The sequence below is a fragment of the Strongylocentrotus purpuratus genome, unplaced genomic scaffold (assembly GCF_000002235.5).
Source record: "Strongylocentrotus purpuratus isolate Spur 01 unplaced genomic scaffold, Spur_5.0 spur5_scaffold_21, whole genome shotgun sequence".
NCBI classification, from domain to species: domain Eukaryota; kingdom Metazoa; phylum Echinodermata; class Echinoidea; order Camarodonta; family Strongylocentrotidae; genus Strongylocentrotus; species Strongylocentrotus purpuratus.
The window spans coordinates 17,880,118-17,907,798 of record NW_022145607.1 but is presented as its reverse complement, the minus strand read 5'-3'; the positions used below and the strand labels follow the sequence as shown (position 1 = coordinate 17,907,798).

Genomic DNA, 27,681 nt, shown 5'->3' with positions numbered 1-27,681 from the left:
TACAGTGATTGAGGAGCAAGAAAATAATCAAAGATAATTATGAATAGAGAGGGGTGGGGAGGAAGGAAGAGAGAGAGAAGAGAGAGAGAGAGAGAGAGGTGGAGGGAGAGGGAGATAGTGGAGTGGAGGGGATGGCAAGTGTGTACGAGAGAAAAGTGAAGCAGTGTTTGATTAAAATGTGAGGAAAGAAAGAAATGGATATTCATGCGATGTTATAGTTTCAGCGAAGGGGAAGGAAAGAGAAATAAAGGAGAGTGAAAAGAAAAGGAAATAATAAAACAAAAACGCAATGCATAAAAAATAAAACACAATGAAGATTATTTACAGAGAAAATGACAGAAGGGAGTATTTAGGACGCGTATTTAGTGAGTAATAATAATAATTATAATAATAATATATCAACGTCATGGGATTCCCCTTCCAGTTTCATTAATAGAAAAGTCCGTATTCAGCTGATGATCTATGTATTCTGGAATATAAATATTACTACTTACTTACTTCATGTGATATTGGATCGGTACATTGCTGACAGTCATGATAATGTTGATTACTTATACTGATGAGGAAAACAGAGAGAGAGAGAGAGAGAGAGAGAGAGAGGGGGGGAGAGAGAGAGAGAGAGAGAGAGAGAGAAGAAGAAGAAGGGGTGTGTGAGGAACAGTGAAACTTCAACGTTTTATCACGCAAAAAGAAAATAATAGCAAGGAACTGATGTAATTTCATTTTCACTGAATCGGGTTTAAAACGCATCTGGCAATTCTGTTGCCATGGCTACCTCCCTGTAATAAAAACATAGAATGGCTGCCAGTACTTAGCAACTCTCAGGTTAATCCAACTTTTAAAAAAACTTCTTCTAGCTTCATTTCGAAATAAATCTCGTTTGCTAAGACCGTTGGTGGCCATTGGTTCCCGAAAAGCCAAAAGCTACAGTTTTATCGACTATAGAAACTGAGACGGTAACCACATTCGTTGACTCAGATGTTTCTATCTAGGGTTGACATTATAGTCTTGGCGGTTGGAAAAAATAGATGACCACTTTTAACCGGTATTGAATATTTATATTTTTTGTTGAGTTATTTGTGCTCTGGAAGAAGGAAAATTTCGTCATGTTCGCGAGATGGAGATCTAGGAGGCGTCCTCGAAAAAGGGTAAGCTCACAACTTATTTATTTGTGTGTGAGTTGTTCAAATTATCATGCTTTAAATCAATAACCATGATACTAGACATCTGCACTTATAGGGCTATAGAGCGGCTCCAAATCACGGTAAAAAAGGTGAGGGCAATCGATTGTCTAGCAACCTCAGTATATTTGGGGCCGCTTGGGGCTTCTTTGAAACTACTATATTTTCACTTTCACAACATACAAGCACAAGCAATGTAATACATACTGCCATTTATCACCAACATTTTATATCTGTCTATCTCTTTCTTTTATATTTACTCCATTCTCCATGCATCAAGTATGTCCTTTTATTTTGTCCTCCTGTTCTACATCTCATTTTCAAACGTCTCCATCAGACAGTACGTGAAAAATAAAAAATAAAAATTACAAACATATATATTTTGGGAAGTTTATTTTATTGGTAATTATTTACATGCCTTTAAAGTGGAAGACTAAAATCCAATATACAGCTTAGTGCTAACACTGAATGTCGTTGATGCAAAGCATACAGTTTACTCATTTACAATTTCTTGTCAGCTCAAAGATATTAGATTGCATTTATCACCAAATCAGTGACAGTTGTTTTGTTTGAATGTTCTATTGCAATTCCATTACATGGCAAGCCTCGTTCGTTACCAAGTGTTCGTGAATTGTATTATGAAATTGTGAACATTACTTTACATGAAACGATATAATCATATTTGATGTTTAGTCTGATCGAAGCTCCATTAGTGCTATCAGTTTGATACAGTCATCATATACACTGATATCTTAGATGTGATCGGTAACATATGGGACCATAGAGCTATAGACTTGACCAACAAATACATATCAAATACATCAGTCGAGATTTATGTACATGAATAATTATCTCAATTATATATACATTTTCTCCATGATATATACATTTTCTCAATTATATATACTTTTTTTCAATTATTTACACATTTTTGTTTTGTGATTACATAACAAGTACGACCTATATACAATTCACATACACAGATGGACAAATAGTTAATGATTCGTATTACCATTCATCGTTTTCATTAAACATTAAACATGTGGATGATCTGGTTTTCTCCAATACTATGTTTCCCTGGAAATATATTAAGGGAATTTCAGTTTAGCAACGTGATCATTGTTAGTATACTCTAATCTATTTAAATTTTGATTACAATCTAAAAATAAAGACTATATTATTATAACTTCACAACACATGAAACAATCCATGAAAAAAAAATGTGTCAATTAGCAAATAAAGAAGAGCATAACGTATATCAAAACATCACGGCCAGATAGACAACTTAAATAACTATTTTAAATGTGTACGTTTTCCTTTTATTCATTGTTTTTTCCACTTTCCATTTCGCTAAGGGCCAAACAGGTTATCCTGATTTTAACATTACGTGTACGTTGAATTTACAACATCATACCATTATTAATATAGCTACAAACGTCTTGAAACGGCCGAGTAACGATTTAACGATAATTGGATTATAATTATTGTGACATAAACGTACGAAGGTGGGTCTACATTTACATGCATAATATCCTTTCGACAAAAATAGACTACATGAATTTACATTTACACACGAATACAATCAAAGTTACTGAAATCAGAAGCAAGTGAATTACAACCACTATTTTAGACCAGTCCTTTTTAAGCTACTCCTTTGCTACGATTATCTGCCTGGGGCCCACACAAACGTGTGCTTATGTCACACTTAATCCATGCATTGTTAAGTTTTGAAAGTTACTATGCATAACAGAGGTGCATTGTTCGAATATGTTGGATAACAAACAAAAACTTCAACATTTATAAAGCTTCAGATAATCACAATAGTCCTTGACTGAATTTGCATTCCGCATACCATACATGTAAAAGCAGGACTGCAAGGGTGACATAATAACCATTGGTTCTCGAAAAGCCAAAAGCTACAGTTTTATCGACTATAGAAACTGAGACGGTAACCACATTCGTTGACTCAGATGTTTCTATCTAGGGATGACATTATAGTCTTGGCGTTTTGGAAAAGAATAGATGACCACTTTCAACCGGTATTGAATATTTGTATTTTTTGTTGAATTATTTTTGCTCTGGAAGAAAGAAAATATCGTCATGTTCAATAGATGGAGATCTAGGAGGCGTCCTCGAAAAAGGGTAAGCTCACAACTTATCTATTTGTGTGTGAGTTGTTCAAATGATCATACTTAAATTCAATACCCATGATAATAGGCTTCTGTAGCTGCAAAGTTTTTGCAAAGTTATGGGCTAGAGCGGCCCCAAATCACGGTACAAAAGAGTGAGTGCACTCAATTGTCTGGCAACCTCAGTACATTTGGGGCTTCTTCGAAACTACTATACCTTCACTTTCACAACATACAGGCACAAGCAATGAAATAAATACTGCCATTTGTCACCAACATTTTATATCTGTCTATCTCTTTCTTTTGTATTTACTCCATTCTCCATGCATCAAGTATGTCCTTTTAGTTTGCCCTCCTGTTCAATTGAATGTCTTTCTGCATCTCATTTTCAAACGTCTCCATCAGACAGTACGTGAAAAATAAAAAATAAAAATTACAAACATATATATTTTGGGAAGTCTATTTTATTGGTAATTATTTACATGCCTTTAAAGTGGAAGACTAAAATCCCTTATACAGCTTAGTACTTACACTTGTATAATATTCATGAATGTAGTTGATGCAAAGCATAAAGTTTAATCATTTACAATTTCTTGTCAGCTCACTTCAAGTTATGCTAAAAGACTTTTGATCAATGGTTGTCGGTGGTTATGTCTTCTTACCAATTGTGTGTAACCCTCTCACGACTCATTACCCTTTCCTCCACTGCTTAATAAAAACAATCTTCCTATTATGTAAGCCTGTTATTTTATGTTTAAATTTTTTATACAGCATATAGTTTCATTATAATACACCGACGCCCAAGAGGAGGAATTTTCTCCGCCGCCTAAACTACGCGAATAGTGATCTGTTTATGTACATGCACATAACCTCCTTACCAGAAGAAAAGAAGATATTCATCATGATCATATAGATTCCTACAATGGGTATATATGACGAATCTACCATACTGCAATACAATCTGAAGAAAGAAACAGCACTTAATTTTTTTTGCTGCTGCATTTTCATTTGATTCAAAACGACACATGTTATACAAATCCTATATGGATTATGAAGAATATATGTACAGATGTGATCTACAGATGTGGTCGAATCATTAAGTTGTTTTACAAGTAAATCAAGATTCATATGATGATCAGTAGGCCTACCTATCATCCCCTAAACATGCTAAAATTAATGTTCATTTTATTCGTCGTACACAATCCAATCATATATTTCCTCTAACTTCGCTGCAGCCATCAAACACTTCTCCTCTATGAGATACAGTATGTACAAAGGCAAGGCCAAGGTGCGTCCCATACTTTACCATGTATTTTTTAATTGTATTATGGAATTGTCAACGTGAATTGATATCGTGTTAAGAGCTCAAATATATTGACTCAGGTCAAAGATATTAGATTGCATTTCTCACCAAATCAGTGAGAGTTGTTTTGTTTGAATGTTGTATTGCAATTCCACTACAAGGCAAGCCTTATACTTTATCAAGAAATAGTGAATTGTATTATGAAATTATGAACATGATTGACATATAATCATATAATCATATTTGATGTTTTGTCTGATTCTAGCTCCATTAGGGCTATCAGCTTGATACAGTTATCCTATACACTGATATCTTAGATGTGGCCGGTCACGTATGGGACTATAGAGCCCGGACTTGACCAACAAATATAAAATGCATGCACTCGAGATTTATGTACATGAATACATACATTTCCTCAATTATATTCACCTTTTTTTCTTGGTTATTACATTTCGAGTACGACCTATATACAATTCCTATCCACAGATGAACAAATGATAAATGATTCTTATTATCATTCACCGTTTTCATTAAACTGAAGCATTATTAAAGCTAACACATCTTCTCAAAGTTTCTTTCTTTTTACCATGTCATGTGGATTTTCTATTTTTCTCTCATATTTTCTTTCCTTGGAATTTAATGTAAAGGAAAATTGAGCAACGTTATCATTGTTATACATTCTCATTAATTCAAATTCTGAATACAATCTATAAAGACTATGTTATTATAACTTCACAACACATAAAAAAAGTTCATAAAAATAGCAAATCAAGAAGAGCACAAGGCTGGTGAGATTGACAACTTAAATAACTATTTTAAATTCGTACGTTTTCCTTTTCTACACGGTGTTTTAGTTTAAATCCACTTTTCATTAATATCTTTCAATTTTTCTAATGGTCAAACAGGCTATCCTGATTTTAACAATAAGTGTGCCATGAAGTTACAACATCGTCACATTACTGATATAGCTACATGTATACACATCTAGATACGGCCGAATAACGATTTAACGATGATTGGATTATATCGTACCATTCTGACATATGCATACGAAGGTGGGTATACATCTAAACGCATAATATCATTTTAAAAACACAAAACTACTAGTTTACATTAACACACAAATACACTCAAAGCTACTGAAATCAGAAACAAGTGAATTACAATCCCTATTTTGTATATAACCTTGTGCATTTTAATTTGAGATACCATAAGTCACTTTTAATAAGCTATTCTTTTGCTACGATTATCTGCCTCAAGCCTAGAAAAAATTGTACTTATGTCACACTCAATCCATGCGTTGTTAAGTGTTGATAGTTATCATGCGCAAAGCAGGTGCATTGCTCGGATATTTTGTAAAACAAACATAAATTTTAAATTTTATAAAGCTTCAGATAATCCCAAAAGTCTTTGAATGTCTTTGAATTCCTCATACCATACAAGGAAGAGCAGGAATGCAAGATTGACATAATAGAAACAATGTTTGCACTCACCGATTTCACTTGGAATAGATACAATGGGGAACTCACTAAAATGAGGAAAACAAATGTCAGTAGCCAAAATTGTATACCCAGTTGAGCCATCTTGTAGCAAGATTTCAGTTTCTTGTCTTTCCTTTTAATTGGGTGGTCACCCATACTGCCATCTAGTATCAACATTAACACTAAACACTTGACAACAAAATAATGAGTAAAGTATGCACATAACATGATCAAGCTAGTCATCGATTCAGATGAAAGCAAGCGATTGTACTCATATCTGTAATCACATCTTGCTTCATTTGCAACGTAGAATACGACAAAAATACAGAGCACAGTCTTCAATAATGGTGAAAAAGGTCTGATGCCATGAAAAAAATTATCTTTCTCCACTTCCAATTTGGGGAGATCAGCCTCAACCTCTCTGCAGCAATCAAGGACATCATTCTGGCACTGAAACTCCGAGGATGCCTCTACCAAGCTACCGAGTCGTCTTCCGCGGCATGCAAGCTCTTTTGGAGTTGACTCAAGCAACAATTTAATCTCTAGATTGGCGCTTTCGCAAGCTTGCTGACCGACCAGTAGTTTCGATTCTGCCTTCTGTATCTTACATTTTCTCTTTTCTGCATCTTCTAAAAGACCGGTACTAATACCACGCTGAAGTTCCTGGATTCTCTGAATATCAAGCTCGGCCTTTTCTTTCGCAAGTTTCAGCATGTTGTCCCTTCTTTTCTCCTGCTGTATTATATTCAGATGTGTCTCCCATTGGATTATGTGAACATCTAAGTGTAGGTTGTGTGCAATTTCGTCCTTGATTTCATCAACAACTTTGTCCACTAATTTAGGGGCTTCTTCAATTTTTCCTACGGAACTTTCAATCTTACGTTGTAGTTCTGACAGCCTCTCTGCCCTCACGCCAACCTCTATCATTTGCTTAGTTAGGTCGCGTCGAATTTTTCCTAAAAGCTTTAACACATCGACCACGCTGTGACCTTTGTGAACATCGACTGCGCATTCTTTGCAACAGCCAAGCCGGCATGTTTCGCAATAGATATCGACCTTACGGTTTAAGTGAATGTTGCATACCCATTCTGGATCGCCGATGTCTTCTCGTCTTGCCTGCGGCACTCCTTGGAAGCAATCTTGGCAGAGGTTCTTGCTGTCTCGGACAGAACATCGCATGGTGCCTTCGGTGGCGTTCCCGCATTGGTCACACGGGGAGGGCGCCAAAGGATCACAAAATGCTGATGCCATATCGAGTTGTTCTCCTCTGATCTGTTCTTGTGGCCGTTGTGCAAATGAACATTCAAGCAAACACCGTTGGTACTTCCAGTTGTGATGTCACCTAACGAACAAAAAAACATACTTGATTACAAGATGAACAATTTGTGTCCATTATCTCACCCAAATGTTATTGATTGTTGATTCCGTAAAGAATTGAAAGATTAATTATGAAACATGTACATCCAATACAATTATCTGGTCTTTTGTTTTCCATTTAAAAAACAGCTCATAATACAGGTGTATAAGTTTTAAAATAATTTACAAGAGTAAACCTGAAAGATTGTAAATATTTTAGTTTATGATTCATGTCATCTTAGTTGGATTCCATATTATGTTTATGATACAGTTGCAGTAAGTTTGTTTATAATATACTTGTAGATCATTGTTATATTGTATTATATAAACAAATAAAGTCTCTTGAAAGAGGATAACAATTATACACAAAACCTCCAAAAGACATAACTACGCAAATCCTGTCACAATTAAATCACTTTCAGGATAATCAAAGAGCAGCATAGTGTAAGTGGAACATATTGAAAACATGAATTTGAAGTACAGCATTACGTAAGCATCTTAATAACAATCATCTAAACTTGTTCCATTCGCTTATTGAGAGAAATAGATACGTCACCGGAAGTTTCTTCTTATTGGTCAGTCATTACATGAATCCCCCAAAATAATTCCCTCCCATTGATTTTGTACGCGGGAGAGAACTATTTGGAGCAAAATGATTGAATACAATGATCTCTCTCAAAACGCTTCTGCTTCTCGCTCTCTCTCTCTTTCTTTCTGTACCTATGTGTATCGGATCAGATCCATCTTAGTACAACATGGCTCTACAATGCCCTCTCTCTCTATCTCTCTTTCCCTCTGATTGTCGATTGCTTTTATCTATAGATTTTTCCTTACTTTCGTTTAAGTTTTGTGGAATGTTCGACACATGATCCTCATTACTTCGAGGTAATTTTCTTCACCCGCCGAATTAAATTCAATAAACGTTTATTTCCTGCACAAGATAAAAAAATGATTTACATATCATGAAGTACATTTACAGACATAGACCGAAAACTGAAGGCCTACCAGATTCTTACCCCATACCCCCAAATCCAACTCCAAACCTAACCCCGTCACTTTTGACGAAATAAAGCCCGGAGCCATAGAATAGCCGGAATAAATTGTAGGTATTAAACCATATAGGAAGATAAATTGGCTAATCAACGGCATTAATGCATTAATTGCGGTCGACCAGTTCAGGATGGCAAGGACAAAAATAAGTATTATTTTATTTTTAACAATCCTAAATTACCATATTCTTTGCTTGACTTGTAAGCATGGAAATACTTCTGTAGAAACCCCTCCCTACCCAACACTTGACTACTCTCTTCTAGTTCTACTGGAATACACAATGATGTGGGTTCCAACGTATCATGATAAACATTAAACTACGAGGTCAAATACTGGTGAGGATAAGTCAAAAATAATAATTCTGATTTGAGCAGAACACGACTACAATTTGGCATTTTTATCAATCCCCAAATCGTTGATACAAATGATTAATGTGACCTTTAGTCAGTATGAATACCTTACACATCAGGCTAGTAATAATATGCTTGTCTGGATCTGATCATCAATCGTGCTCATACTTGTCACTTCTCACTACTCAGACACATCTTCGACACATTTTAGAAACCGATGAACACGTCCCGCTGAAAAATTGACACCTGCACGGGATTTGTTCTACCCGAGACCCTGATTTGATCTAGACTTGAGTCTTATCCCTTCATCAACTGTAATTGTTTAGAGATAAACAGTACACGTATATCAAAATAACATAATTTGGGAAAGACAATGTATGCAAGATAATAATGAATCAACTTACCTATGTGATAATCAGAGGATCAAGCATACAATGATGTCGTAATAATAATAGATAGCGAGATGTAAACAACCGTCTGCTCAATTGACACGTCATCGTCAAATACCCTGCCTGGATGGCTCTACACAGCGCCAGTGAGAGGTGGGAATCCCCGTTTTAGATGATGGGTACATGTACGAACAAGAGAGGGCGCTTCTCCTCACACGAATAAATATCAGTCGCCTTTGTAGGCCTATGTTTGCGTTTTTAATGTGAAAGGAGCCTATTGAAAACAACATTCGTTCTGATCAGGATGTTCTATCCTACAAATGAAAATAATCAAATGAGATAAATCAATTAAATAAATTGAAATAAAGTTAGGCATAAATGGTTCTGTATTCTGATATGCATTACATATGCTTTTAAAACGTTTGAAATAAATAGACTTTCAGCTTTAGGCCAAAAAGGAACAATGTTTAGTGTTTCGTGCCCTACCTTTATTTTTTTCTCGGCCTGTCCCGATTTTTTAAAAACATTTGTGATGTTTGTTCTGACAGTTTTTTTTAAACTTTATTTATTTCGTTTTGGTCATAGATTTATTTGTAAATTTTATTGAATGAACTAATTTGGTTATATTTAAAAGAGACAGTGAACCACTTGATTGACCCAAAACAACTCTCATTGAGAGTCTGCTGTGTCAGCACATTAAAGGGAGTGTAGACTGACGAGACTACGTGTCTTTCCCTCGGCCTGACTCGGGACCAATCGAATACGACTACGGACGAGGCGACCGCATCAATCACGTGCGTACAACATACGCGAAACCCAAGCGTGAGGAGAACTTCGGTCTGTTTCGCGGACGTTGACCATCTATTCGTTTACGTGCAGTTGTCCAAAAGAAGACGTAGATGGCGTTAACCAGTATTTGCAAAGCTACACGGCCTTTAAATGATTACGGTTCACATCTTGCAATTTAACGGGCTTATAGGCATACTTCAAAAAGAAAAGGAATAAAAATATACACACTATATATCAATTTATCAATTTCAATCTTCATATATTTGTTGTACACACCTGGATCGCCTAGGCTTTTCGTTCATGTTACCGCAGTGCAGATAACCGTGGAGTAGGGCAGGTGCGATGCGTCTTAAACTACTGAATAATCGCGGTACCGCGCCACAACAAGCGGGCCGCTGACAACCGCATCAAAGTCCCTCTCACAGATGTCTCGCACATGCAGTAGGCCTACAGTCAGATCAAGCCATGGTATTAGACGCTGTCGAATATATAACGTATTAAAGAAACAAACTTGTTTGAATAACTGATATTAGAAGCGGATTGATAGTATAGTAGTGGCAAATCAAATTGAAATAAACTGGAGAAAAATACTTACAGGACTATTTGACATATATAGAACACAAATCTAGCTGAGAAAAATCGAATTTGTCACCATGATATTGTACACACAACCCCAAGTACATGTATTCACAGAGATTTTAAGCATCGACAGAAGCTGCTTTCATTTTAGAATGATCGCCCAAACTCCAGAAATGCATTGATGGAGATGCTTCATAAATAGGTCTTGTTTTCATACCTGAGACTGAGACCTGAGCTTCCACCTGTCTTTTTAATGGAACGCGCCGTTGGTGCATAGATTGCATAACATTCCTGAAGACGAACGTACACATTAGATTTTATTTATACGCCATTTTCGTAATGTAATCAAACTTAATGCACAAATCTTTGTTACGTGCTTCGCGTTACAAATTATTTCATTCACCTGTTACGAATAATTCTAATTCAATAGTCAGAATGCATGCAAATGAGAAGGGAAAGAAGAAAAAGAAGGAGAAGGAACAGGAGAAGGAGAAGAAAAAGAAGAAGAAGAAGATGAAGCAGATTGAAGAAGAAGAAGAAGATGAAGAAGAAAGAACAGAAAAAGTAGAAGTAGAAGAATAAAGAGAGATTTATATATTAAATCGACAGTATTACAGCATTCTAGATTCTAGAACAAGGATGGACGCCCCTCCCCCCATTTCACTTTTTTTGTGTGAATGCAGCAGTTTAGGTGATTATCTGAAGTCCTTTTATAAACACACTCAATTATGAGGAACAGTGACAACTATTTTTAATTGCGATAAGTTCGAGAATGAGATTAATAATATTTGTTTGTCAGTCAAATTACTTCGAAGGACGAATTATGCCAAATATGTGATCTATATCCGGTACCAGTACGGATTACCGGATACAATGGAAATATCGTCATGAAACCTTATCGTCAGTAAGAACTAATCAATATAAGCTATGCGAGGTTAAACCCCGAACAAGAACGAAAATGACGTGTATTAAAGTAAACTGTTTATCCATCCAATACGTACTACTTTTAAAACGCGTTCATTTTTATTGGTGGTGGTGGTAATCCTTGAATGATCGAGAGAGAGAGGGAGCTAGAGAGAGAGAGAGAGAGAGAGAGAGAGAGATACAGAGAGAGAGAAAGGTGGTTTAAGGAGAGAGAAATAGATATACACAAGTTAGCGATTTATGGTAAATGATAACCGTAAATAACGTGAGGGAAAGGAAGTTATTTATTGAACAGATCTGGCGGGGGTAATCAAAATAATAGATATAGAGAGATATATAAAGGACTACGAACCCGTTTATTTATCTACGTCAGACATCGCTCGGATCATGACCCCGATCTTTTTTCGGTCGCTGATTTTCAACCGGAACTAAACTAAGGCAAACAAAATAACGAGAACAAAAACTAAGGTATTGCACAAAGTATACTGCGTTTAGTTAATTCTCTTCAACCTTACATTTGTCAACTGACGTTGTATCATAATAGTCCATGCAAGGAGCCTGTATTGTGTTTTTTGCCCCGTAAAATAGATTTTTTTTCTTTTCAAAAGCCCATTGAAGGGGGGGGGGGGAAATGCAAGGTAATATTGACTGAGAGCATTTCACGTTATTTCCTATCTAGATTATAGTCACTCCCCTTTTCCTGTCCCTCCCATATCCCTGTCTTTAATCTCTCTCTAATTACTCTCTTCTCTCTCCACCTCTCTTTCTGTCTTTCTATCTCTTTCACTCCTTCTTTCTCTCTCTCTGTCTCTTTGTCTTTCTCTCTTTTCCCGCCTCACCCCTTCCCTTTTCTCTCCGTCTCTCTCTCTCTCTCTCTTTCTCTCTCTATCTCCATTCCCCTCCCACCTCCGTTTCCTTCCCTGTCTTGTTTTAGGCAATGCGAATGGGGGCGTTAGCTTTACTGCCCACCCCAAGTGCTACGCCAATGAACGTCATACCCAAATTAATCGCCTTTTAGCCACAATGAAATCCCAGCCCGTTTGCCCTTGGAATGCGTTGACATTTCGTACGTGCTAATTACATATTTCATTGATCTCGTTATTTCTCGATTTTGTTTGTCCTCACCCGCCCCCTTCCCCATCATCCTCACCCTCACCCCTCCCCCCAACAAAAAACGGTAAAGTTAGTATAAGTTTTACAGCTCGTCCAATCCTGTTCATAAATTCTTCTGTATTTTCGCATAATGCAGTCGTGTTCTAGGATGCTGGTCCGATATAGAGTGCATTGCAATTGTTTACTCTAAACACGAATTCAAAGAAAAATCTAAACGCTAATGACGATGCCAAATCGTGGTCACTAGTGTGTATCAACCTTGATATTGTGGTTGTGGTAGTGAAGTCAGATCATATTCCTACCTGCAACTATCAATCCGAACAGGATTTAGCCTGCTGACAGCAGGCGAGGCAGGACCTTCACGAGTATATATCCAGACAATACTATTATTATCATATATTATATCTGTGTTTTTGATAGCGGATCGAAAATATACACAGCATTTTGATAATCGGGGAAAGAGAAATCAAAACACAGTGTTCCGTCTGATTGTTATTATGGTAAGTGTGACATTTTTCTCATCCACCTGTAATAATGTATACAAAACTGGAGTCTCTTTTATTTCAGGTTGCCTTGTTTATCATGGACTATAGTTAATGGAATGTATGATGGTCTTTATATCACTTTCGCGATGCTAAAGTAGTAACCTTACAAAACAGCCTTGCAAATTGAATGCAGATACATGTATATATATAGAGAGAGAAAATATCATTACTTAAAACAGAATTAGATTGTAGTTACGTGTGTGTATGGTGGTCTCCAGATCCGACTTCGTAATTTTGATGGTCTCCAGTTCCTTAATGATATTCGCGAAGCAAATTGGTTTACTCCCAAATCTTGTACTAGCTTGTGAAAATACAGATATATACAATCCATAACAATATGATACTGATGTACAGCTGGTTAGTGCTTTAACATTTTGTTATTTCCCGTTATTGAATTTCAAGCCTGCATACTATGAAGTTCTAATAATCTTATATTTCCTATACGTTACATGTATATTATCATACTTATTATCCAAACACACATTTTGATGTTATAATATTTTTTAGCAAATAATAGGAGACTGAACTTTTACTCTACATGAGCATTCAATATTCAGTAAAACTACATACGTCATATCCGAACCTTTCTGAAAATATCAAAATTAAAGTGTTTTTGTTAATCATTGAAACACTGTTTTGACGAGGACGGTCTGAGTCCTTCTTCTCGTATGTACTCCAGTATTATCCTGCCCTAAATACAGTACTGTGTCACCATGGACGTACTAGGTCCATAGGAATACTATGCTGTACAAATACATGTGGAACATGTATCAAGGTTCAAATTGTATGCAACGTTGAATTCGCACTGTACGTATAGCTGTCGTGCGTTCGAATTGAATTTATAAAAAAAGAATCAAATTGAATTGAATTCGACTGTGTATGATAATTGTGCTTTCATGATAGCATTGTACAGACACACAATCTGCGTCTCTTCCAAAGGTACCTCCTAGATTGTATAGAATGAATACAAACGGCTGGAATGTAGGCCGAAAGAAAAAAATACTGTCTGAAAAAATATTTAAACTAAAATCAAATATAATTCATTGCCTACTGTAAAAACAATACATGTCGTGCATTAAATCAATGACACTTGTTGCACTGTAGATGAGAGTAACCGGATCGTATAGAAAGCACGAACAACACCTTAACAGATCTATGCAAAAATTAAAAGCGAGAAAGCGTAAAATAATCCATACACAAAATAACACTAAGGAGGGAATTAAAGGAAGATAAAAGGAGGAAACATTAAACAATTAAATAGTTTATGTCAGGACTCATGGTTCCAACGGCTGCAATGTCTTCAATCGTTTAAAATTTGTTTTGTCTGCCTTTGTATTTTTATGTTTTCATGAGATGTTGTTCCAAAGAATTGAGGAATAATAAATTACTTTTGGGTAATGTAGACGTAGGCAGTCATCTTTTCGAACATGCCACTGATAGCTATCATTCTCGCTGTCAAGGGTCAAATGTCAAAGGTTAAAGCGTAAAGTAAAGGCACGGCTCGATGAGGGGGAAATGCCCCCTCAGACTTTTGAAAATAAGCGCCACTCCAGTCCCCCCCCCCCCCACACTCACACACATGGTTTGCTGTTATATCTTGCTAAAATATTCCTATTCTGAGGGTGGGGGAGGGGCAGACTCCTTGTTTTCCTATTCAGCTATGATTGTTGATGAACTCTTTTTAAAGTAAATAGTATTTTTAATTTGCTCTACATGTACTTTTCAAAAGTAGCAATGACTGGAAAGTAACGCTGAAAATCATTGTAAGTGTAAATCAACCGATATGCACTTGTAACAGATCACGGGAGAAGCCCAATCACTTCATTCAGTTTAAAGACTATGCGGAGAAGGAAACAAAGCAACTTCGTTATGATAATGATAATAATATCTTAAATTTTAAGCTTGCATCCTAAGCTCCATACTTTCATCATCACATGAAACAAAGTTGGAGAGTTTCGGTAAGAAGGTAAACTATTTTGTAAAATAAATTTCCTTGAAGCATTTTATCATATAGTGTTTTTCTAAGAAAGTGAAAATAATGATCATTATTATACTCACTCCATATAATTTATAATTTCCTTTGTAATACCCCTTTTCTGTAAGGAACTTGAATGGCAACTTAAGATTGTTATCTTGTCACTTTCCAATCTTTTTTCCACAGGACGATCGATTTGACTATTCAAATTACAGCCTATCGTCTCCTTTGAGTGACATAAAACCTTATTATGACGTCATCGTAATCGGCTCTGGTTATGGCGGGTCCATCGCTGCTAGCCGCTGCTCCCGAGCGGGGAAGAAGGTGTGCCTGTTCGAAAAGGGAAGAGAATGGTGGCCGGGCGATTTCGAAGAGGACGTGGGAGCAGCGAAAGATATGCAGATGACTTATAACAGTTCGGATGGCGAATGCGTTCAAATAGGTAATCTACATGTATATAAATTAATTTCTTCTTTCATATGAATATATAACTTTAAACTACACCACCCCCTCCCTCCCTCCCTTTAACAAAGATGTACTTTTATTTTATTTTATTTTTATTTTTTTTATTTATTTATTCTCCACTCATGGGATGGATTGCCCTTGTCAGCTATAAGCTGTTTTTCAAAGGGGTCAAAGAATGTACGGGGCAGGGGCAAGAGGTTGGGTTGGGGTTGGGGTTTGTAACTCGACTACCCCCTCCCCCTACTCGCCTCCGAGGATTCTGTAACCGTCTCTATTATGACAATCATCGGCTCAAATTCGGGAAGGGAGTTTTTCCATTTGTAATCCATTTGCTTCTTATTAAATCCCTTGGCTTATAATACAAATAGGCATATGCTAATAAAGCATTGTTGTGATCATTTTTAATCGTTAAAAAAAATATATATATATCATCAATCAATAGTTGCATTTTCCTATCTTTATCAACATCTTCTTAAATGAGTTGATATTCAGGGCCGTAGCCAGAGTTTGATTTTTTTTTTTTTTTTTTTTTTTTTTTGGGGGGGGGGGGGGGGGGGGGGCACATACATGTAATTGATCGACGTCCTGGGGATGGGTCTAAAAAAGTTCAACCGGCGATCTTCTTTTTTGGGGGGGGGGGGGCACGTGTCACCCCCCCCCCCCCCCCCCCCCCCCGTGGCTACGTGCCTGTTGATATTACGTCTTTGGACCCTTTCTCCACTTAAGCCTATCTCTTTCCCTTTTAATCGTTCCTCAGTACCCAGTATATTTTGAACTCCCGTAAGTGATGTTTTACTGGCATCTACTAACACAATGTTATTGTGTTAGTGCACATCACATTTTCACGTGGCAGCCTAAGGGGGGGGGGCTAAACCCCCTAACCCCCCTCTGTAGATCCGCCCCTGTGTATTTATATTGTTAAAGCTTTCAAAATCGTGCTATCCTGCTAAAAGTCACGCGTTACTTGTATCTTCTGTTCAAAGAATATATCTCTATAGCAAAATTAGCTACAGAAATGGGAAAATCTCCATGATGATCTCAGTTTAGAGCAAATAAACAGAACAAACATGAAATATTCAACTTTCTTGATGACGTAGAATTGTTCTCCTTCTTTTTAAAGGCAAACCTACAAATCTTTATGATATCGTTGTTGGTCCCGACGTCGCCGTGGTACAGGGGGTCGGGCTCGGCGGAACGTCGCTCATCAACGCCAACGTTTGCCTTGAAGCCGATCCAAGAGTTTTTGAAGACAAAGTAAGGACTAAATATGTATTTGTCTTCATATCTAATCATGGTTTTTTATCTTTTTGTCACGATTTGATGATTTCAATTTGGACAAGCACGAGATCATGACAATGCACACTACACAGTATAGTCTACAATTACAATACATGTCAACTCTTTGAGTAATATTAAAAGTGTTACTTGATTACATTATTAGCATACTTATTCGTACATTCAAAGTGATAATACTCAAAATTAATTCATGCATTCATTTATTCATTCACAGCATTCTTACATTGATTTGTTTTTGTATGGTTAATCACATAACGTGTATATGCATGATGCAGATGCGATAACATTCTGACATGGAGTAATATAATTGTATGGCATTAAACAAAATCACAATACATCATTTTACAATAAGGCATGACACGTGAGGGAGGGGGGGGGGGGGTCATCACCAGTAGCCTACTATTAGTTCATACATATTTGAAATTCAAGGATTTCCAAAGAAGATGAATCATATTTTTCGTAAAATGGTTAACATGGTTAACAGCATTCTCCCACACAAGACTTCAGAGAATGACAAAAATGCAAAATTAGTTTCGCCCTGAACCAAACCTAAAACAATTAACCCAACCTTCTATTCAAGTGCGTCATGTATAACCACTGCATTCTAGACCACTATTAGACCATGACACTCCCATTCAAACCAGGAAAGGTATGCCAGGAAGTTGTTCGGAGTACAGTACGCTATTACCCTGGCAAGGGCCTTCAAAATAAATAATTGTTTTGAGGTAATTGCTAACTCGAAAAAATACATTTGTTTACTCTGTTCAGGATATTGTTTACTCGAGACGACATTATATACAAATATTGAATCTAATATATATTTGCACGGCCTTATTTTTCGATGTAACGCGTGTAATGTATTAAGTTATACAGTTTCGATTTTCAATGGACCGACTTCCCCTTTGACAATACCCCCTGGCACAATCATTACCTTCTAGGAGAATGACCCCCCCCCCCGGAAAATTATTAACCCCTTGCATAATTACCGTAGCATAATTATTAACTCCTAGTACAATACCCCTCAGAGCGATTCCATCAGGACATCTATCATATCCTAGGACAAATATCCTTTGGACAATAACCCCTTAGGACAATATCACCCCGGACAATTATTACTTCCTACGACAATTAAGCCTTAACACATTTACCTATAGCAAAATTAACCCCAAAGACAAGGCTCTTTGAAAAGTCCCCCACCCTCCTAGGACAATCACCCCCAGGACAAGTACCCACTAAGACAAGTACCCTCCTTGACAATAACCCCTAAGACAATAACCCTCTGACAATTACGCTCTAAGGGACTATTATCCATAGCAGTCAATAATGGCCTGGTAATCTGTGCAATCGTCTCGGGCTGTTACGAATATACATGTAAGATGGTGTGGATTTTTAGGCTACATTGATATTCATGATGATTGAATTAAAAATGACTAATCAGGGTATTATATATATAATAATTTAACTCAAAAATATATCTTGTTTGTCTCAGGCTTGGCCAAAGGCTTTACGGGACGACATCGAGACCCTAAACTCAGTTGATCGCAAGCACTTCATGGCGATGATGAATCCTCAAGAATACCCCGAAGCTTATCCGTCGCTTCCCAAGCTCGATGCCATGAAGGAGGTCGCTCACGGCTTCGTCACCGACATCGAGGATCTGAAAGTGAACGATGTCTTCTATAAGTGAGTGCTAATCAAAAGTTCCTGCAAAGTATAGATTTTAAAACACTTCTATTACGATAGACCTGAAGTTCACATTGTGATAGCTCTTAAGATCGTGAAGGGAATCAACATAGGCTATGGGTGCAATTTCTTGAGCAGGTTGACGTTTCTTGCATGGATGTCAACTTTCAAGTAAAGGTATCTGATAGATAATGACACACATTTTTTAATAGCTAATTCCAGAAAATATTCTACATGAGATACACAGAATACAAATTCATCACCTTCTAGCGATAGTACGAGGTGACGTTTTCCTAAATATTAGTAATTGTATTCAGATTTTCAAGGGGAGGGGGTTAGAGCCTCCTCTCCCCCGTACTACTGTGCACTGCACGTAATTAACAGAATAGACAGCTGGGATAGACAAACCTAGGGATTGGGATGGTTGAATACTCTCAAAAATGAATAGACGTTCACTTTATTAAACCAACAAAAATATCATTTCAAACTCAAGCAATTAAATATCAGTTGTTTTAATAGTCCTTTGTTATATTGCCTCAAACACCAATTTTTCGACTTTCATATTGCATCCAGTCTGTTTGGAGCCAGAGGAGGGTTAACTCACTTACTTTAAGTTAACGCCCTTCTAGCTCTTTACAGACGTGCATAAAGTGCTCATGGCCACCATGGCAGGCGTATCCACTAAGACAACCTGATACACAAACGATGTTCCCCTTTCTGTTTTACGTTTAGGACACCTCTCTACGTCAACTTCAAGACAACGAAGAGCAACGTCGCTGGTATCCCACAACCAGCCTGCAACAACTGCGGCAACTGTGTTGGTGGCTGCAATACGGGAGCCAAGAATACTCTCAACATGAACTTTCTTCCTGATGCCCATGCTCACGGTGCTAGAATTTTCACGGAGGTAAACTGAAGCTTTAAATAACAATTGAAAAACAGTGATTGAACCCGACTCAAAGCCAATATTATGTCATTATATGAAACCAGCGTTTAAGATGAAGGGGCGTGGCGGGAGAAGGGGGGTGTGCGTGCAGGAAACCCCAACGGTGATTTATATTTTGGGTTTGGTACATGCCTGGTGACTTTGAATACTTTCTAATATACAGGGCGTATCATAATAAAGGATATTGAAGTTTAATGACGATTTATATGAAAACTACTGATTTCATAATCAAGCATTTTATGTCTGTTGTAAAGGACAGAATGTCCTCTTTTTAATAACACCCCAATCATACTTCTACTGTCACAGTTGACTGAATAACAAAGCATTGCTGTCCACCATGTGAAAGGTGCACCGTGACAAGTTAGCATTCACAGATAAATTCTAAAGATTAGTGCTTGTGTCAGCCCAGACATATTGAAATGCTGAACAATGAGTGGATTATGTGTCTAAGAAGGAAATGTTATCAAACTTGGCACAGTGCACCTTTCACATGGTGGACAGCAATGCTTTGTTATTCAGTCAACTGTGACAGTAGTAGTATGATCGGGGTGTCATTAAAAAGAGGACATTCTGTCCTTTACAACAGACATAAAATGCTTGATTATGAAATCAGTAGTTTTCATATAAATCGTCATTAAACTTCAATATCCTTTATTATGATACGCCCTGTACATTAAATTAATACCTCACTCACATGCACTGCCACACCAACTCCACACCGACCCCAGATTGATTAGTGACTTGTGTCGATGAAGTAATTGTTTTCTCGGCCTGTTGTCAGTTTTGTGGTGTGGTGGTCTCGTTGGTGTGGCTAGAGTAAAAGGATAAGATTAGATAAAACAAACGTCATAGTCATACACACGGTCGTAATAGGGAGAGGAGGGGGCGGAAATAGAAGTGTGAGATTAACGGTGGAGGAGACAGAGGCAGAGGGAGCTAGGCAAAATTTGTAACTATGATTGAGAATAGAATTTGATGAAAAGCTTACGAACTGATTCATAGATTATGAAGACTAATGGAATGAAATCCAATTTTTATCCTGACCCCATACAGATCCAAGTAAATGCTGTGATGCGACATGATGAAGGAGGTAATTGGGTGGTCTTTTACCAGAGTCTTGATCAGAAGAAATTTGAGAAGAAGGAGCGCATCGTCAAGGCCCATACAGTCATCTTCGGCGCTGGATCACTTGGATCCACCAGGATCCTTCTTAACTCCGCGTCTCGAGGTCTCTCCCTCTCAAACCAAGTCGGCCAACGCTTCACAACCAATGGTGATCACCTGACATTTTCATACAACGGGAAAAAAAAGATTCGACCTGTTGGCATCAAGTTGGAAGACCTCAAGTCACCGACCCAAGGTCCAGGACCTTGTATAACCAGCATCCTCGATGTGCGCAGGAAACCAAATGCATCGCTCGACGACGGGTACCTCCTGGAAGATGGCACCCCGCCCTCTTCGATGGATCATATCTTCAAGCTCCTGCTCAAGCTTAACAACGGTATAGACACAACCCCAAACGAGAACGAAATTGCAGAGTTCATCCGCTCCATCACTGGGAAAGCATATGAGAACACGCTTACATTCCTGTCGATGAGCCACGACTCGGCCAATGGTCGTATCGTTCAGGATCAGGCTTCCGGAAACGTCTGGGTTGACTACCCGGGTGTCGGAGATGAAGATAATTTTCAGGCTATCTACGAGGCAGCGAGGAAAGCCGCGACAACATTAGAAGGCGAGCTGATGGCAAACCCATTCTGGAATGGCGTGATTCCTCAATTGAAGAACAAAAAGGGTATCGTCACTGTTCATCCACTGGGAGGCTGCGGCATGGGCGAGTCCGGGAAAACTGGCAAGTTTATTTGATTTGAGAAGCTTTTAAATTACGATGCGAGTATCTATTTGATTTTGTATCCAGGGCTAACGCATACACATACACAAATGGCAAGGGCCCAGATTTCGATATTTTTTGTTGTGTGTGTGTGTGGAGGGGGGGGGGGGTAGTCTGCTTGCATGCATGGTGCATGAGCCTCCTATCAAAGTTGTAACATTTTGGGGTCCGGATTTGTTCCGGTCACCTATTAATTTTGAGCCCATGTTATCTTCAGTTCTATCACACCTGTACTTTAAACTTTTACTTTTAACCCTTAAACGACGAAAAGAAAATATATCCACTTAAAAAAGCGGGAAGAAAATATAATTGTAAAATATTTGCGGTGGGGGGGGGGGGGGGGTTGTGTTGTCGAATTGTGTGATCAAAATTGAATGACTTTATGTACGGTGTGCTAAACACCTGAAAAACATGAACTCTGATATTTCCCTCTTGATTCGAATGAGTCACATCCCTCTAAAAATAATTTCCCCCTTATAATTTGCAGGTGTTGTTGACCACACTGGAGCAGTTTTCAGAGGAGAGGGCGTGGGTGTCTACCCCAATCTCCTGGTAGTTGATGGTGCAGTCATGCCCAGAAGCGTGGGTGTCAACCCCACCCTTACCATTGGGACCATTGCAGAGAGGTGCGTTCGGCTCCTGGCTGACAGGAATGGATGGACAATCAATTACGAAAGCACCAAGGAAATAGGTGAGAATTGAACGATTTTTTAAAATTATAATTCACTTAGATGTGATCAAAATGGTATAAGGAACTATGTTAGGGACTAAACAGTCCATTAAGCCACAATTATAAAACATACGAACACTTCTAGGTCATTTATTGTCGAGCGAAAAATATGTATTTGAGTGAGTGCAAACTAGAAGAAGAATGTTACGTATTTTCTTGGCCTAAATTATAAAATGAGGATTACCTGTTCAATTACTGCATCATACACAAATTAAGGGCACAATTAATCATACACGCATATCGATAATGCCTATCATACAGAAAGGTAATAGCTTTAGTTTGTGGCTTTGGAAGGATATGGATACAAAGACTGCTTTACTAACAGAAAGATGTATCAACAATAAATCACATTATTGATTGCATATCTTGCATAAACTGACAAATGCATATGTTTTGTTAAAGATTGCTTTACAATAGTCACATTGGTCAAATGGGATGCATCCAACCATACAAATATTTCAAAATTGATCTTTATTTCAGAATCATCTGTTAAGGATAAGAATAAACCTGGACTGCGCTTCACCGAACGTATGGCCGGTCATCTGACCGTAGACGGCGTAGATCATCCATGTGAGTTCGTCCTCACTATTGTAAGTAATGACGTTGAGCATATGCTCATTGTGGACAACGAGCACCGGGCTGCACTTCATGGTACGGTGTCTTGCAAGGGATTGTCCGAGTATCCAATGACCGTTTCCAATGGCAGGTTCCGTCTTTTCAGAGAGAGCGACGAGAGTCCTGACATCAGGGAAATGGTCTACGAGATGGACCTCCACGACCATGAGAAGACTTACCACTTCAGAGGCATCAAGATTGTCGATAAGAACTGCTTCTTAGAGATTGGCGTTGGAGATACCACGACACTCGCGGTCACTGTTCGCAAACCTGATGATGAGGGTGAGCATGTTGGCACGGGGACTCTGAAAATTAAGCTCACTGATTTCTTGCAACAGCTTACGACTTTGGAGGTGACACAGACAGACAGCCATCTAGAGAAGGCAAAGTGGAAGATCAGGTTCGGACGTTTCTTCAGCGGCGTTCTGTTGGACATATACGGCACCTTTAATCCATCTGATTTAGGCGTTCCATTCCACCACAAGAATGAACCGAGGGAGCAACGGCAACTCAATCTTGGCGGGACAATTCCAGAAGTCCACAGGATCCAAGCCACCGATGGTGTCCAACTTCCCCTGGTTCGATTCCAGGGAGGATCTAAAGGTCCGCTTCTACTTCTTCACGGACTGGGTGTGTCGAGTCGGATCTTCACCCTAGATACCGTAGATACCAATATGGTTGAATTCCTTGTTGCCAAGGAGTTTGATGTTTGGGTTGTTGATATGCGTTACTCGGTCATGCTACCTTTACACAAAGAGCCAGGGTACATCGGTGATGCAGCGGAGAAGGACCTTCCACCAGTTGTAGACTACATCCTAGAGAAGACAGGACACCTGGATCTCGAGCTACTAGCACATTGTGCTGGAGGCGTGACAGCACATGCCTCTCTACTTGGCGGTCACCTTCAAGGCAAGATCCGATGCCTCGTGTCATCACAGGCAGGTTTCAGTCTGACCGTTGGTGCTATAAACTGTGCAAAGTCGCGAGCACGTCTTCCAACTGTCCTATACGGCCTTGGTGTACAGGGCATAACTGCCTACCCGGATAACCCCAGTGCATGGAACCAGCGCATTGTCGACTTCTTCGTCGAAAAGGTAGCGACTTTGACAACCAACATAAGGGAACACTGTGACAGTGACGTCTGTCATCGCGTAACCTTCACATACAGTCTACTATGGTCTCACAGAAATGTCAACGAGCTCACACACGACACGCTACAAGAATGGAACGGCTTCGTGCATGCTACCCGACTCAAGCACTATTCGTTGAGTATGCGCAAGGGACGACTCGTGGACAAGGACGGACATGACAAGTACCTACCCGACTTCAACTCAAAGCACAGACTAGACTCCGAAAGGTATCTGGCGGCCATAAAGCACCTGGACCTCCCGATTCTTTACTTCAGTGGTGCCAAGAATGTCTGCTGGGATCCAGAGACCACTCTGGACAGTTTTAAACGGTGTCAGGAAGTCAACCCAAATCAGCATTATGAACGATTTGAAGTTGAGAACTACATGCATTTGGATTGCATCATGGGATCCGTGGCTGCTCAAGATGTTTTCCCAAGGTTCATGCCCTTCCTTGAGCAGTATGCTCACCCCAAGTAGACGATGGTGAGTGGCAAAGGTCAACATGAAGCAAACTTGGTAGCACTTATCTGGCTAAAGCATTTTCACAGTGGCGTAACTGCAGGGGGTAGAAATGGCACAGATGTGTCCCCAATCGAATGATGCAAAAGTGAAAAGAAAGAAAAAGAAAAAAAAAAGATAGAAAGGGAAAGGAAATTAGTTGGAGGATGAGAAAAAAAGGACGCCTGGACCTCTTCTCGCACCCTCATCTAATCAGTGTCCTGTAAATAATTGTATTCATTTGCTGAGTAATAAAGACCGGTGCCCCCTCCTTCCAGTGCCCCTATCTATGGTTGAACTCAGGCTGCGCCACTGATCCCTTTCATAGTTTTATACAAAGCGACATGGCAAAGTTTCTTGGATAAAAGATCCTCTTTTTTCATTTACAGAGTGTATAGATATATATATATATTCTCTTCATTAAAGTGTAATATCAATCACATGTATCTAGATTAAAGGTACTCTACATCTTCGGCAAAAGCAATGTAACATAATGTCTACAAGGTATATATATATATATATATATGCAGATTTGTCTGAAATTCATGATTGGGAAACAAAATGCAATGTGAAACAAGAGCACATGGGTAGGGTAAAGCATTTGATGGTATATTTATTTAAAATACTAGGCTGAATTGTACGTTGCTGTCAGTACCTGATTTCTATGTTGTTGTTTTTTATGAAGTGGATGATAAAACATTGATTATTGAACAGTTCATGTAGTCCGTTTCCTTCCGTCACACAAACAAAACCGACATCAGACCGATCGACTCTTAGCAATTCGGTTTAGTAATGTTGAGTTCAGTCTGTTGTCGGTCTGCATGGTGTCGCCGGTCTTGTCGGTGTGACTTATACCTTGGTCACACTGCTAAACCGACCCGGTCACACTGCCAAACCGACGCCTTCCCAACTCCAAACCGAATGATTCTTAGCAATTGAAAGTATTAACACAATTATGTTTGATCGGTCTCTTGTCGGACTGCATTGTGTCGGCCTGGTCGGTGTGACTGAAACCTTGGTCACACTGCCAAACCGACCCGGTCACACTGCCAAACCGACCCCTTCCCAACTCCAAAACGACTGATTCTTAGTAATTGAAAGTAACACAGTATGTTTGATCGGTCTGTTGCATGGTGTCGCCGGTCTGGTCGGTGTGACTAATACCTTGGTCACACTGCCAAACCGAACCCTTCCCAACTCCAAGCCGACTGATTCTTAACCACTGAAAGGAATATAATATGTTTGATCGGTCTGTTGTGGTTCATTTCGTGACACCTTAAAAGTCAAGAAAAGACAGCTTATATAGCATGCTTTGTTTGAAAATCCAATGAATTGTATATTTGTTTAGTTAACTAGTTTTATACTTTACGTAAATTACAAGTTTTCAATCCATTAAACCTTTGCCGATTATTACTGTATTTCACATTGTTCGCTTATATTCATTTTTAATATTGCATTAATCTGTCATGATATAATTGATTAACACATGAACGTTATATGAATTTATGAGTGGAGAATGCAATGTATATATTAAGTTATTTTAAACGCAAACGAATCTGCTCAGCCGATACCACTTATCAACTCATACTCGTATAGCCTAAGAAATAATAACAACAACATAACTACATTTATCAATTTTTCTTGCTTACCAACCCCATTTGCTTCTACTTCAAATTTTCAAGTTCATGTCACCTTTCTTTTTCCCGTCTCTTCAATTATTGTACGTCCCCCTATCTCTCTCTCTCTCTCTCTCACTCTCTCTCTCTCTCTCTCTCTCTCTCTCTCTCTATATTTATATATCTCTCTCTCTTTCTCTCTTACTAAATATGAACACAGACATACCGCATGTATGTTTTGTTTTACTTTCACAATTATTACTTTCGTTGACCTAAACTATAACATATGTTACATACATGTACGTAAGTCTTAGAGCACACATCGCTTGTTTTAGCATACTTCTTCGTGTGTTTTTTAACGTTTAGGGGGGAACATGGTCCGTTATTTTAAAATTGTATTTGACATACGAATGTAGTATGTTGTTCTATGTTTACTGTTTAAGTGCATGTTATCATATATGAATGAAAACAATTAAATGAGATCAACATAAATCATATCTATTCATACGTAGGACGTGTTTCTTATTTTGTTTCTGTATTTGGTTTTTATCACCTTCAACTGTATACATATGTGTTTTTGAAGAGCGCCAGCCAGAGTCCCATATCAAAATGTTACTTATCTGTAAAAAAAAACACACAACATTGAATCCGCATTAGCATTCGTTTCTGTGGCATTAATTGTCCTAGTAAATGAATATAGAGATAAAGAGAGGGGGTCATAGATTATACTTGTACACCGTCAGATAGTTCTGGTTATCATTATGTGAGAAAAACCCTTCGGGGATGTAGAAGACAGATATTTAAATAACCCAAGAAAAAACCTAAAAATATAATATAAATGAGAGATATAGGAAGGGGAGGCAGAGAGAGATGGAGAGAGAGAGAGACAGAGAGAGAGAGAGAGAGAGAGAGAGAAAGAGAGTGGATCAGTGAGGCAGACATACCGAAAGAGATTGCAACAAACAGAGAGGGAGGGAGACGGTAAAAGAGATGAGAGAGAGATGGGGGAGTTCGGAGGGGGGGGGGGGGGCCAAAATAATCAACACCAATAATACCAGACATTAAACAAACTATACAAATATCCGAGCAAACAGCTCACTAATCGCCTTAATCAACAACCAACTGAGCATATTATCCCATTTAACTATCCTGTAAGTATATGAGAGACATGAAACCGTTTTAATCATACACTTTTCTATCTATATATCTATCAATCGTACAAGCATATATATATTTGATTTGATTTGATTGTGTGTCTATTTGTTATATAGATAAACATATTTACATTTAAAATCCTATAACTTTAGATGTATGATAAAGACATGGTATATATACCAAAAAGTGGTCGTCTTTATCATAAGCTTGAAGTGACGTTCTCTAACTATATGTATATACGGCCGTCTGGTTGCTTACTTACAAGCATTTGTGCTTTCTTAGCAGTCAGGTAAAATAACCACCAATAACCAATAATCAACCAATACGAGCATCTATCTATCTACATAATTAGATTAATTTATATAGCGCAGCTACAATGTAAATATACTCTACAACTGTGATGAAAAGAAAACTCCCAATAGTTCTACCCTACAAACACAATAACAAACTATTTAAAAGATATGCAAGTACGTCTTCAAAAGAACTTTGAAG

At 38.2% G+C, this 27,681-nt stretch overlaps 1 protein-coding gene across 2 annotated transcripts; it reads left to right on the top strand.

Moving 5' to 3' along the window:
* The first annotated feature begins 911 nt into the window (after positions 1-911).
* On the top strand, positions 912-26,545 carry LOC100889820. 2 transcript variants are annotated; one of them, XM_030995216.1, is made up of 8 exons: positions 912-1,148; positions 15,351-15,606; positions 16,750-16,883; positions 18,415-18,608; positions 19,341-19,515; positions 20,608-21,406; positions 21,933-22,136; positions 22,656-26,545. In XM_030995216.1, exons 1-8 carry the CDS (start codon positions 1,107-1,109, stop codon positions 24,395-24,397), a joined length of 3,546 nt encoding a protein of 1,181 aa, XP_030851076.1. In that variant the 5' UTR covers positions 912-1,106; the 3' UTR covers positions 24,398-26,545. The 2 variants fall into 2 exon arrangements, with proteins under 2 accessions (XP_030851076.1, XP_011673912.2); XM_011675610.2 differs by lacking the exon at positions 912-1,148 and adding an exon at positions 12,878-13,144.
* The last annotated feature ends 1,136 nt before the right edge of the window (positions 26,546-27,681 follow it).